The sequence below is a fragment of the Chenopodium album genome, chromosome 19, assembly GCF_948465745.1.
Source record: "Chenopodium album chromosome 19, dcCheAlbu1.1, whole genome shotgun sequence".
NCBI lineage: Eukaryota > Viridiplantae > Streptophyta > Magnoliopsida > Caryophyllales > Amaranthaceae > Chenopodium > Chenopodium album.
The window spans coordinates 8623933-8636050 of record NC_137852.1 but is presented as its reverse complement, the minus strand read 5'-3'; the positions used below and the strand labels follow the sequence as shown (position 1 = coordinate 8636050).

Below are 12118 nucleotides of genomic sequence, written 5' to 3'. Positions count from 1 at the left end.
GAAGGCTAGTTTATTGTAAACCGGGTACCTAAAAGTTTTTTTTTTTTTTTTTTTTTTTTTTGCTTAAAAACACTAATTAAAAATGAAAAAAAACCCACCCTTAGGCCCTGTTCTTTTGAGCTTCTGGGCAGAGCAGAGCAGATTTCAGCAGAGCAGAGCAAAGCAGAGCAGATTTCAGCAAAGCAAAACAGAGCAGAGCAGATTGAAGCAGAGCAGAGCAAAGCAGAGCAGATTTCAGCAAAGCAAAGCAGAGCAGATTGAAACAGAGCAGAGCAAAGCAGAGCCGAGCAGAGCAGATTTCATTATTATTATTATTATTATTATTATTATTATTATTATTATTATTATTATTATTATTATTATTATTATTATTATTATTATTATTATTATTATTAGTATTACTACTACTACTACTACTACTACTACTACTACTACTACTACTACTACTACTATAATAATAATAGTAATGATTTATTATTGTTATTAAATATTAAATATTATTATTATTATTATTATCATTAAATTTTATTATTAAAAATTAATTATTATTATTATTAATAATATTAATATTATTAAATATTAATTATATTATTATTAATATTATTATTATTAAATATTAATTATATTATTATTATTATTAAATATTAATTTTTAATAATAATATTATTATTAAATATTAATTTTTAATAATATTATTATTATTAAATATTAATTATATATTATTATTTATTATTATTAATTATTATTTATTTATTATTATTATTAAATATTAATTATTATTATCATTAAGTATTAATTATTAATTATTATTATTAAATATACATTATTATTATAATAATTCAATATTAAGTATTAATTTTAAGCAAAACAGAACAGAGCAGATTGAAGCAGAGCAGAGCAGATTTTAGCAGAGCAGAGCAGAGCAGAGCAGCTCTAAAGAACGGGGCCTTAGTGGCCTTACCCCCATATGAACAGAACAACCCATCCCCTTCCCCGCCCTAGCACCACCCCTTGGGCGCACTTACAATCGAAGCGTTGTGATTATTGGAGGTGACCCAAAACCTGAAATTGGAGATGCCAGAGTTAATGGCGTCGATGCTCATCTAGTCATCTTCCATGGAAAACGCCGCTGATTGAAACTCGAAAGTAACTCCTCTTTGTCTCTCTTATCTTCCTTTCCAAACCGACCTTTGTTTTTATTTTTCTTTTAAATAAATTTTAGAAATTAAAGTAAATGCTTCGAAACGTATGCCCCAATTATTTCCTTTTTTAAATTTTATCCTGGTTTCCTAATATTATATCTGTCAGGAAGTTGTTTCTTAATCAAATTAATATACCTGTATTGTTTTATATTGATCTGATATAAATTGGAGCCAAACTTTATTACTCTAATTACCTTGATTTTGTGTCCTTCAACATCATCAAGTCATGGATTTGTTCGATAAATTGCCAGATGACTTACTTATTCACATTATCTCTTTTCTTCCAACTAAATATGCCGTCTTAACAAGTGTTTTGTCTAGAAGATGGAAATTCTTATGGTGTTTTGCTAACAATTCTTTAGTGTTTGATGATCGCCATTCATTCATTGATTACATTCGCGATTTAGAAGATGGATATGATATCACAGATCGTGTATTGTCGTTACACAACTTCATTGAAAGAGTGCTTAAACTCAACAAGACGCCCCGGGTTGATAACTTTTTCCTTATGATGTACTCGTTTCTACGGGACTCTGATGCGATTACATCATGGCTAGATGGGATTGTCAACAAACTACAAGCTGAAGAGATTGAAATCTACTTTAATATCGGTATTTGTATGCGTAGTCCAAGGAACAAGGTGCGGTTTCCTATTACAATTTTTAATAGTACATCATTGCGAGTTCTCAAACTATGTTTTTGGTTTGATAGACCATTGCGCGTCTCTTGTAATATCAAAAGTTTGTTTCTTCCCAACCTCAAGGTCTTGCATTTCTTTATGGATAAAATACCGTGGTTATTGATCCATCTAATTCGAGCTTCTCCACAACTCGAAGTAGCTTATTTTGGAGGCTTTTGTTTAGGTGATGATAAGCGTTTTTTTAAAATCTATGCACCTTCCTTGAAGAAACTGTGTATGAAATTCAGATCAATAAATGCGTTGAACAAATTTTACATCAATGCACCATTCTTGGAGGAGCTTGTCATTGTGGATGAAACATTCCAACACTATATCATAAAAAGTAATCGCCTTGTCAATGTAAAACTTGACATCGGACCTCCCTTCATTAGAAAAATACAACGGCTACATCCTTATATTAAATGGGTTTGCAAGCTCTTGCGTGGACTCTCCCATGTCAAGTCCTTGAATTTGAAAGCTCATACAATGAATGTGAGTTTTAAAGCAACACCTTTTTTTTTTTTTTTAAAAAGAGGCTTTAGCTAATCATCTAATATGATTGTTGGTTTTCTGTTGCAGGCACTCAGCATCAGTTGTGGTCGCGAGTATTTTAACCTTACTCGTTTTTTATCTTTAGTTCGCTTGCAGTTGTGCTTTCTCAACTACTCTTCGTGGGATGTTCTCCCAAAATTGTTGGAATGTGCACCAAATCTTGAAGTTATGGTCATAAGGTTGTTTCTGTTTCATGTTATATGTGTTAAAGCTTCTTTTCACAAAAATTCTTTGTTTATCATGTCTAATTGTACTACTAAATTCAGGATTTCAAGGGCAAAGATTCTGAATTCAGTAAGGATTCAACATGGGTTCAACCTAGCAATGTGCCTGCCTGTTTGTTGTCAAGCCTTCGTCAGGTTCAAGTGTTGGATTGCGAGTCTAATCGAGCAGAATTTGAACTCATAAGTTATTTACTCAGGCATGGAGAGACACTGAGTACTTTCCTGGTTGAGCTACTCCCAGCTAATTCAAGGCACGATCTAAGGTTCAGAGATGATTTGATGAAAATTCCAATGGTTTCGAGGACTTGTGAACTAAAAATTTCTGCATACCTCCATTGTTCTCATCGTACCAGCTTCTCCTCAGGTTATTATTGTTCTCCCATCACTCGTATAATTTTTTTTATATCCCCTGAATCTGTAACAGAGCACATTCCACTTCACTACACATGTATAGATTTTACACTATGCTTACTTATATTGTGCTACTTTTTTGATATGTAGAAGAAAAGGATTGTTCTTCAACGCAACTGCAACGAAGGGTGCTCCCTCAGAAGATGTGCTTTGATGATTTAAAGCTCTGCACCAATCACTTCAGTAATGAGAAATTATTAGCAAGAACTGAGGATTTTAAGGTGTTTCGTGGAAAACTTTATGAATCAGATGCAGATGATTCATCAGCTAAGAATGTTGTTGTGAAGAAATGGGTTATACCAGCAGAGAATCCATACAATGAACACAAGGAGTACGCGATGCTTTGTTTTCGTGTATGTAGATTGTAGACCATACTGTCTAATTTTTTTTTCCTTTTCCCGTATTCTATCAGACCATCCTCAAGAGCTTTCTAATTTGAATTTGTATTTCAGGAAGAATTGAAGTTATCAAAGCATCCAAATTTTACATGTCATCCAAACTTCATGAGCCTGCTTGGTTATTGTGCAGAAGATAGCAATGAGCGACTTGGAATGATATATGATTTTAATCCCCTGGATCACTTGGAAAACCTCATTCCTAAAGGTAATTGTCAATGCCATTGAGCTTTAAATTTACCATATTATTTGGAAATAGACAAAAGCTAAATATATACAACTATACAAGTTTAGTCCATTTCTTGAACTTTTATAGTTTTCCCAGCTGCCAAACATATGAGCAAATTCTATTAGCTTAGTAAAGAATATTTTGTTTTACCTAGATAATATGTGTCTTTTAGTTCCTTAATAAATACAACAATACTCCCAATCCTTGACTAATAATGGGTTTTTGGACTACTAGATAGCTTCACATGGTTGCATAGAATCAAGGTGGCGTTGATCCTGGCGTGCATTATGGAATATATGCATAAGAAACATGGAGATTTCCCTTCTGTGACCCCAAGAATTAGTCCTTCTTCTGTAATTATAGACGAGGTTTGCCTTCCTTTGCCTATCTTGTTTTTTATTTCTTATATACTGTATATGTTCTTCATGATTTACTGGTTTGTTTATCATGCTTGTTTGGAGCACATATCAAGTCATCTTCTTATATTTAAATATTTAAATCACAAAAGAATGTGGAATATTTCTTATATGCTTTATATGATAGATTGTCTTTATAAATTTAACTTTGCAGAATTATATGCCCGTATTATTCGATTTCAACTGGGAATCCGGTCGTTATGCAAAAGAAGACATGTATGACTACAGTATTGGAAAATCGTTTGATCGTACCAGGATTGACTATGATGGTATGCTAGTACAACCTGTTTTTTTTTTATGCTTTACAATGTTCAACATTAGTCATATTTTTGAAATTTTGCCTTAATAATGACCCTATCATTTTGTTGTTCAACAGTTGAAAATTATGGACTAACTCTTTTCGCGTTAATATCCAAAAGAGATCATCGATGCCCCAATGGTAAACGCCATACATCAGAATGTGAGACGTTAGATCGATGGGCGATGTTGGAGCACACTGAGAGGTGTATTACTTCCTCCTTATGTAAATCTGAGGTACCATTAGTGCATAGAGAATTGATGAATGATCCTAAGTACGATAGTGCTGATGGTTTGAAATTAACTCGCCTCACAATGCGATGTCTTGAAACTTTTCAGCGCCTACCAAGTATGCAAGCTATTGTAAAGTACTTGTGTAAGTTACGTGTTGTTAGGGAAAATTGGGATGTAATAGATCATAACAATGCAATTAGTAATTACCTTAATGTTCAAGTTTCTTAATTTGGTAATGTTATAATTCCTCTGATTACAAGTCTTTTATTACTCCGTATTATTATTGAAACGATATGAATTGAGTTGGACAGAAATCCTAAAAAATAAGTACAAAAGAACAGGGCTATACTCTTCCAATTTTGAAAATTAGACTGTAGGTAATGTAAATTTGGGCAACAAATTGATAAGGCAAGTTGTTAGGCTAATGGAACGGCCCTTGAAGAAGATAAAGGACTGCTGCATTAGGTACACTAAATCGTTGCATAATTAACGCTAAGGCAACACGCTAATGCAACGGCTTTTGTTGTCCATGATATCATATTTACAATTTTAATCCACTGAATGGTCGAAATGTCTTATTTAATTGGTTACAACAAAAATTTATAATCCTACATGGCGCGCTAATAAGAAAATTAAATCCTCGGGAAAATATATATATATATATGCCGTGCCGTCGCGGGCCGTGCTTGGCCGTGCCGGGGTTGGGCTCGTGCCGTGCCGTGCCAGCTTGGTGGCGGGCCGTGCCGTGCCGTGCCGTGCCAAGTTGGCACACCCTAGCCCACGGCACGACACGGCCCACGTGCTTGGCGGGTCGTGCCGTGTCGTGCCGCGGGCCACCACGGTTTTTTAATTTTTTTATTTTTAAAAATATATATATTATACAAAATCGATATATATAGATTATAAAAATAACGTGTCGGCGGGTCGTGCCAGCGGGCCGTGTCGGCGTGCCATGCCAAATTTCAACATTTGTGTTCACGGCACGGCCCACGGCCCACAAGTGGGCCACCGTGCCGTGCCGGGCCGTGCTGAAATCGTGCCGTGTCGCCCGCGTGCCGGCATGGCCCATGCCCACCTTTATATATATATATATGGAATGTTTTCTCTTTTTCACACATACAAAAGTCATACTAGTAATATTATTGCATTACATACAATAAAGACATTAAAATCATGAAAAGACATAAAGAAAGCTTTGGGATCGAAACCAATGAAGGTTGACCTGAAATTTCTGTATCTTGATCACTTAGAGGAGGTGAATGCGAGGGTGAGATAAGGTTTGACGACACATTAAAGAAAGGATTAACATCATATCTCATTTGGCAACTTGGTCCATTAATTTGACCCCATAATCGGTTATCACTCGCACACGATTCCACCGTGAAATTTAAAGCATCCGTCAAACATTCCTTGCATTGTACCTTGCTTAGATCTGGTGTACATTGTACCAAAAAATAGAAGTCCCTATCTGCTATTTCGGTCCCGTTCTTAATTGCAAAGTAAGTCGACAATGATGAACTTTCCGTGATTGCTTCATCGATTAGTGATTCGAGGTTTGATTTGATATCCCCTTTGATCGCACGGTTGATAAAATAGACTAAGGCGCAATTCGTATAGTTTGGGGTGAGTTCCATAGTTGAGAAGATCATGCGGTTTGCATAGCGTAACATGCATTCCTAGTAAAAAGAAATGTGTAATGGAAATTAAAATTAAGAGACGTCATTGTATTATACTAGAAGGTACACGAGACATATAAAGCTTGAATTGAATGCATTATATATACTATTATTAGTAATTGCATGGTTTTTTTCTCTATTATAGGACTAGTAATTTTTTTTTTGATATTGCATCATATAATTGGTTTTTAACAATAATGAACGAAATTACATAAGATTGTCATTCTATATGATCAATATCTAAGAATTAGCTAGAAAGATGCATCAATAGAAAAATGAAAGAGTATACTGTACTATATTATTAATTACCTCATATATGATAACGGCCTCTTTAGGTTCTTTATAGCAAATGTCTAGAGTACTATTGACGGCATCCTCGATGCAGCCACGACATTTATCTAGGGGAATATCATTCCGGCAGTCATAAAGAGCGTAAACTTTGTTAGCCTTATCATCATCAGATCCGACCGTGACATTGGAGAAGATGTGTGAAGAAGAGAGGGCCGTGAGATTGGAAAATGCAAGTCCAAGGTTTGAACTGAAAGTACTATTACTAGTATAGGTGCCCTTGGTATCGTCACATTCCCATTCTTTTGGCCAAAACTCTCTCAATGCTTGAGTAGTTAAAGGAACACAAAGGCAAAATGTTAAAATAAAGAGGAAACAATAAATTTTATGGAAGCCATGAAAATGTGATGATTCCATGGTTCGTGTTTAATTTGATTGGCAAGGTACACGAATCTAAAAGTTCAATTTAGCCTCGTATTTAACAAGCTAAGGACGTTGACCTTATTTATATAAATTATTTTATAAAAATTAGAATGTACTCATATAAAGAATATTTGTATTGACTATTTTATTGTTGTTTTGAAGTGGGAGGGAAGTAACTTCGATCCAACTATGTTTGACCAAGGAAACATACCGCATTATTGTATATTATCAATAAGTTATTGCATGTATCATGTTGCTTAACTAACTTTAGCTGTCTTATGTGAATTGTAATATGATCAAATAGAACAAAAATTAGTAATTAACAACTAAAGAATAGTGTGCATGAGTAGCAATTAATGACTCAGTGCACCCTATGATATATGTAATATATAAATATAAATGCTGGCAATTAGTCCATATAATTTTGCCTGTTTAATTGAAATACATATATCCAGGTAACGAAAAAAATCAAATTGGAGTCCATTAAGTATGGTTTTCGTATCAAGCAACGTTTGACTCACTTTCACTCGATCTCTCTTCCTATACATCTCCATTCTTAAATTTCCTATGGTTCATGCGTTTCTCTTTTCCAAATAAAAATTGGACTCAAGTTCATGCAAAATTATTTGCAAGTTGATGGAAAGATAAGAGAAAGAGTGAAAGAAGGGATTTTTGGGTAAAAAATATGGAGTTAGTGTGTGTGCATTACAAATGCTTAAAGTATCGGAAATATAAGACAAGTCAACGATTGAAATTAATTTGGATTTTTCCACTAGAAAACGAAAATAAGAATCCTTCTTAAACGTATCTTCTCACAGTTCACAGATACATTTATAGGTCTAAAATTTATAAACTTGGACAAACTTAAGATCTTCTTCGACAAATTATCTTAACCAACAATGCAAAGAAAAAAACCACACATATGATTACGATAAGGAAAGAAAGTTTAGCCTTGGACTTGGAACTCATAGGAGTAGAGCTATAGTCGGACGATGACACATTAAAGAAACGTTTAACATCATATCTCATTTGGCAACTTGGCCCCTTAATTTGACCTCCTAATCGGTTATAACTCGCACACGAATCGACCGTGAAATTTAAGGCATCCGTCAAACATTCCTTGCATTGTACCTTGCTTAGATCTGGTGTACATTGTACTAAAAAATAAAAGAACCTATCTCCTACTATATCACTCACGTACTTAGTTGCAAAGTTACTTGATGATGAACTTTCTTTGGTTGCTTTGTTGATTAGTGTTTCGAGGTTTGACTTGATAGGCAATTTGATCATACGGTTGGTGTAATATTCTAAGGCACAACTTGTATAGTTTGGGTTGAGCTCCATAGTTGAGAAGATCGTGCGATTTGCATAGCGTAACATGCATTCCTGGTTAAAAAAGCAAAATTAAAATTTAGGAGGCGTTTGGAATGAATATTGAAAATGAAGTAGAGAGGAAACAAATAAGAGGTAGGAAAGGAAATAAATTAAATAACTCTTACATCTCGTTCACAAAAAAAACTCTTACATTTTTTTTTTTTTTTTTTTTTTTAAGAATCATTTGTTTAATTGGTTTAATCATGGAAATGGATCACTTAAACCTACCTTTTTTTTCCCTTCTTTTTGGTTGAGGAGGGTAATGGTATTCAAGTAAGTGGTAACCATTACTCCTAGGTAATGGTAATAAACTAATTGGTTATTACCTAAATCTTCAAACCAAACATTTGGTAACGGTAATTAAAATAATTTAATTGAATCCATTTCCACCCAAAAAACACTGTTACCAAACATGCTCTTCTATTATCAAATTAAATCATGTAGAATGGAAATCTGCATAAAGTATATACATGAACGAGAACACTATTGTTATTACCTCATATATGACAATGGCCTCTTTAGGTTGATCATTGCAAAGATCTAGAATACTCTCGATGGCATCCTTAATGCAGCGGTTACATTTATCAAGGGGAATATCATTCCGGCAGTCATAAAGGGCGTAGACTTTGTTAGCCTCGTCGTCATCATATCCGACTGTTACGTTGGAGAAAATGCGTGAAGAAGAGAGGACCGTGAGATTGGAAAATGCTAGTTTAAGGTTTGAACTAAAAGTACCATTAATAGTATAGGTACCCTTGGTATCGTTGCATTCCCAATCATTTCTCACAAACTCCTCATCAGTGGCTTGAGTAATCGAAGAAACACAATAAAGGCAGAATGTGAAAACAAAGAGGAAACAAAATGTTATGTGGAAACCATGAAAATTCGACGAAATCATGGTTTGTGTTTAATTTTGGGAAGGTATATGAATCTAAAGGTCAATGGTTAGTGTTTAATATTAGCAACTCTTAGCAGTGGCGGAACCAAGGGGGGGCAAATTTAGGTATGTTTATATTAGGTATGTTTAGCATCATTTTAATATTAGCAACTCTTAGAGTGCTTACTGCTTAGCATCATTTGAACATGTTGAGGTTGTAAATTTAGGTATGTTTATATTATCAGCTATTTCAATTCATTATTGTTTTGAAGTGGTAGGGAAGAAGTAACTTGGATTCAACATGTTTGACCTAGGAAACATACCTCATTCCAATCATCAGCAAAAACTTTACTATAATTATCCCAACTAAACTCCAACTATGACTTGATTATTAAGTGCAAGAATGATTATGACACTATTTATTTCATAATTAATTAGATACTGTGAGATTGTAATAGTTACATGATTAATGTTGTCTAAACGACTAAACCCCGTCCTCCTTTGAAAGTCACTCCGTCAAAAGAAGAAAAGAAAATAGGGTGTATACAACTCAAATTACATATCATAATCTTCTCTATAATTAAATGCATTTGAATATTGTAGTATTAACATAAATGGAATATGCCTAATTAATAATGATTTTATTATATGCAACCGACCACACGTATGTGTTATACTTTGGCCTGCCGTATGTGAATGAAAGCACTCGCTGTATACTAGGGGTGAGCAAAAAATCAGGGTACCCTGAATCGGAACCGGAACCTGTTAGGAACCGCAGGTTCCGGAACCGGAACCTGTACAAGAGGTTCCGGTTCCGGGTAGCAAATTGGAGAACCTGTTGTAACAGGTTCCGGATCAGGTTCTCAAATTTTTGGAACCGGAACCTGTAGGGTACCCTGTACCTGATAAAAATATCACTTAATTTTTAATTATACACTAGCTTGTACTCAATTTTTAAATAATATATATCAAAATTGAAATTATAAAAATATATATATTAAATTTGTAAGATAACTACTATTAGTTTGTCTTATTTGCGAGCTGTAAACATTATAAATTAGTGACTAACCGGTTTTTTATTAAAAAATCTACAAAAAGTTAGTGAGTATCTTATAATACAGGGTACCCTGAATCGGAACCGGAACCTGTAGGTTCCGGTTCCGGTTCCCAATTTCTAGGAACCTGTTCAACAGGTTCCGGTTCCGGTTCCCATTTTGAGGAACCTGTTGCAACAGGTTCCGGTTCCGGTTCCTGAAATTTTTACAGGGTACCCTGTTATGCTCACCCCTACTGTATACACTATAGTCTTGCCTAAAAAATCATCTAAGTAATTTAAGTTGAAGTCATTACCAAATTTAGTAATACATATATTTACCCCTCGTCCTTAATTGTTTGCCTCATTGTAACAATTTGATAAAAACTTATCAAACACCCGATTTACAATAATATTATTGTACATCAAGCAATGTTACTGTATTAGGGTAACTTTTAGTCAATTTATGTTCCTTTTAACTCAAAGTTTTTTTTTTGTCAATAATTTCTATACATTATATATTACTCCCTCCGTTCTTTAATTAAAAGCCTCTTTCTCTTTATTATGTGAGTAATAAATGCTAGAAAGAGGCTTTGTATTAAGGTGACGGAGGGAGTATTTTAAATCAAATTTTATTATTTTATCCGTATAGATATGGAAGTTTGACATTTTAATACATGTTTTTGACATTAAAAAGTCAAATGGGGCATACAATAAGGGATGGAGGGAGTAGTATTCAACATTTTATGCACGTAGTGCTCTCCATCTCCTAAAAATTGCCCCGCTGCGTTATTGTGTTGGGTCAAGTTATAAAATTAAATTTGACCATAAGTTCTACTAACGTAAAAATAAACAATTTGTTGTAAATTAAATTATTAGTATCTAAACATATGGAATTGAGGATATATATTAATGTTTTAAGATGAGTAGTGGAGACAACAAAATGGTTAAAAAGATGTAATCTTTAAGGGATATGTTTTAATGAAATCAATAAAGTCTAGTTTATTTATAATATTTTTGTATCGAAGAAAATATGGTGTTGAGTAGGGCACTAGGGTGGATTGGAGGGAAAAAATTTACGTCGAGGATGTTTATACGTATATACTTTGTTTATATTATTTTGATATTTACTTTTATTATTTACTCAACTTGTGGAGTGCAAACTTTACTTGTTTTAAATCCTTTACAAAAACAGACTTCATTTTTGTATCTCAAATATTTCTCCTCTCCTTTTTATTCCCTTAGCACTCTTTTAAAACTCTCTTAAGTCTTATTTGTATATTCTTTTTATTATATTTTTCACTTTACACACTTTTTTTTTTTTTTTTGTTTCAAACGATTATTTTAGTATAAAAATTCTACAATGTCATTCTTTAAAAATGACACCACAACTTGTTGATGTGGCAAAATCTGATTGGCCTTTATTTTGTATTTTTATTTTCATTTTGAATTATTTTTAATGTCCATAATGTATTAAAATTGTATTTTTTAATTGTATTTTTTTTAATATATGTATAATTATAAAGTATGAAAATCTAGTTTTATAATAAAAATTAATTTCAAATTTAAGATTATAATTAGGAATCATAAAATTAAATTCGTTCATCATCCGTGTTCATCATCGTTCTTCACATCGTTCATCATATCGTTCATCATCGTTCATCATCTTTAATCAATCATTTTCGACTGCCAATTCAGAGCTGTTGCTCACATTTACACCCTCGTCTAGCTCAGATAAATTCCACACTCGTCTTCCCTATCGAAATCAATCTCTGAAAGCTTTAATCATTTCATAAATTATGAAAATC

General features: G+C 33.4%; 2 protein-coding genes across 2 annotated transcripts; both read left to right on the top strand.

Moving 5' to 3' along the window:
* Nucleotides 1–2626: 2626 nt before the first annotated feature.
* Nucleotides 2627–4182, top strand: LOC145593952 (putative serine/threonine-protein kinase PBL7). Its single transcript, XM_081650308.1, has 6 exons — nt 2627–2635; nt 2700–3021; nt 3159–3421; nt 3521–3671; nt 3927–4060; nt 4165–4182. Exons 1-6 carry the CDS (start codon nt 2627–2629, stop codon nt 4180–4182), a joined length of 897 nt encoding a protein of 298 aa, XP_081506434.1.
* A 4-nt stretch (nt 4183–4186) lies between these two features.
* Nucleotides 4187–4922, top strand: LOC145593510 (uncharacterized). Its single transcript, XM_081649764.1, has 2 exons — nt 4187–4377; nt 4485–4922. The coding sequence occupies exons 1-2, from the start codon at nt 4269–4271 to the stop codon at nt 4865–4867; spliced, it is 492 nt and encodes a 163-aa protein (XP_081505890.1). The 5' UTR covers nt 4187–4268; the 3' UTR covers nt 4868–4922.
* Nucleotides 4923–12118: the final 7196 nt, after the last annotated feature.

Coding starts and splice junctions, on each gene's coding strand:
- LOC145593952 (XM_081650308.1), top strand. Junction 3,022..3,158: donor TCGTACCAGCTTCTCCTCAG/GTTATTATTGTT, acceptor TTTGATATGTAG/AAGAAAAGGATTGTTCTTCA. Junction 3,422..3,520: donor ACGCGATGCTTTGTTTTCGT/GTATGTAGATTG, acceptor TTTGTATTTCAG/GAAGAATTGAAGTTATCAAA.
- LOC145593510 (XM_081649764.1), top strand. CDS start 4,269: ATGCCCGTATTATTCGATTTCAACTGGGAATCCGGTCGTTATGCAAAA. Junction 4,378..4,484: donor TACCAGGATTGACTATGATG/GTATGCTAGTAC, acceptor GTTGTTCAACAG/TTGAAAATTATGGACTAACT.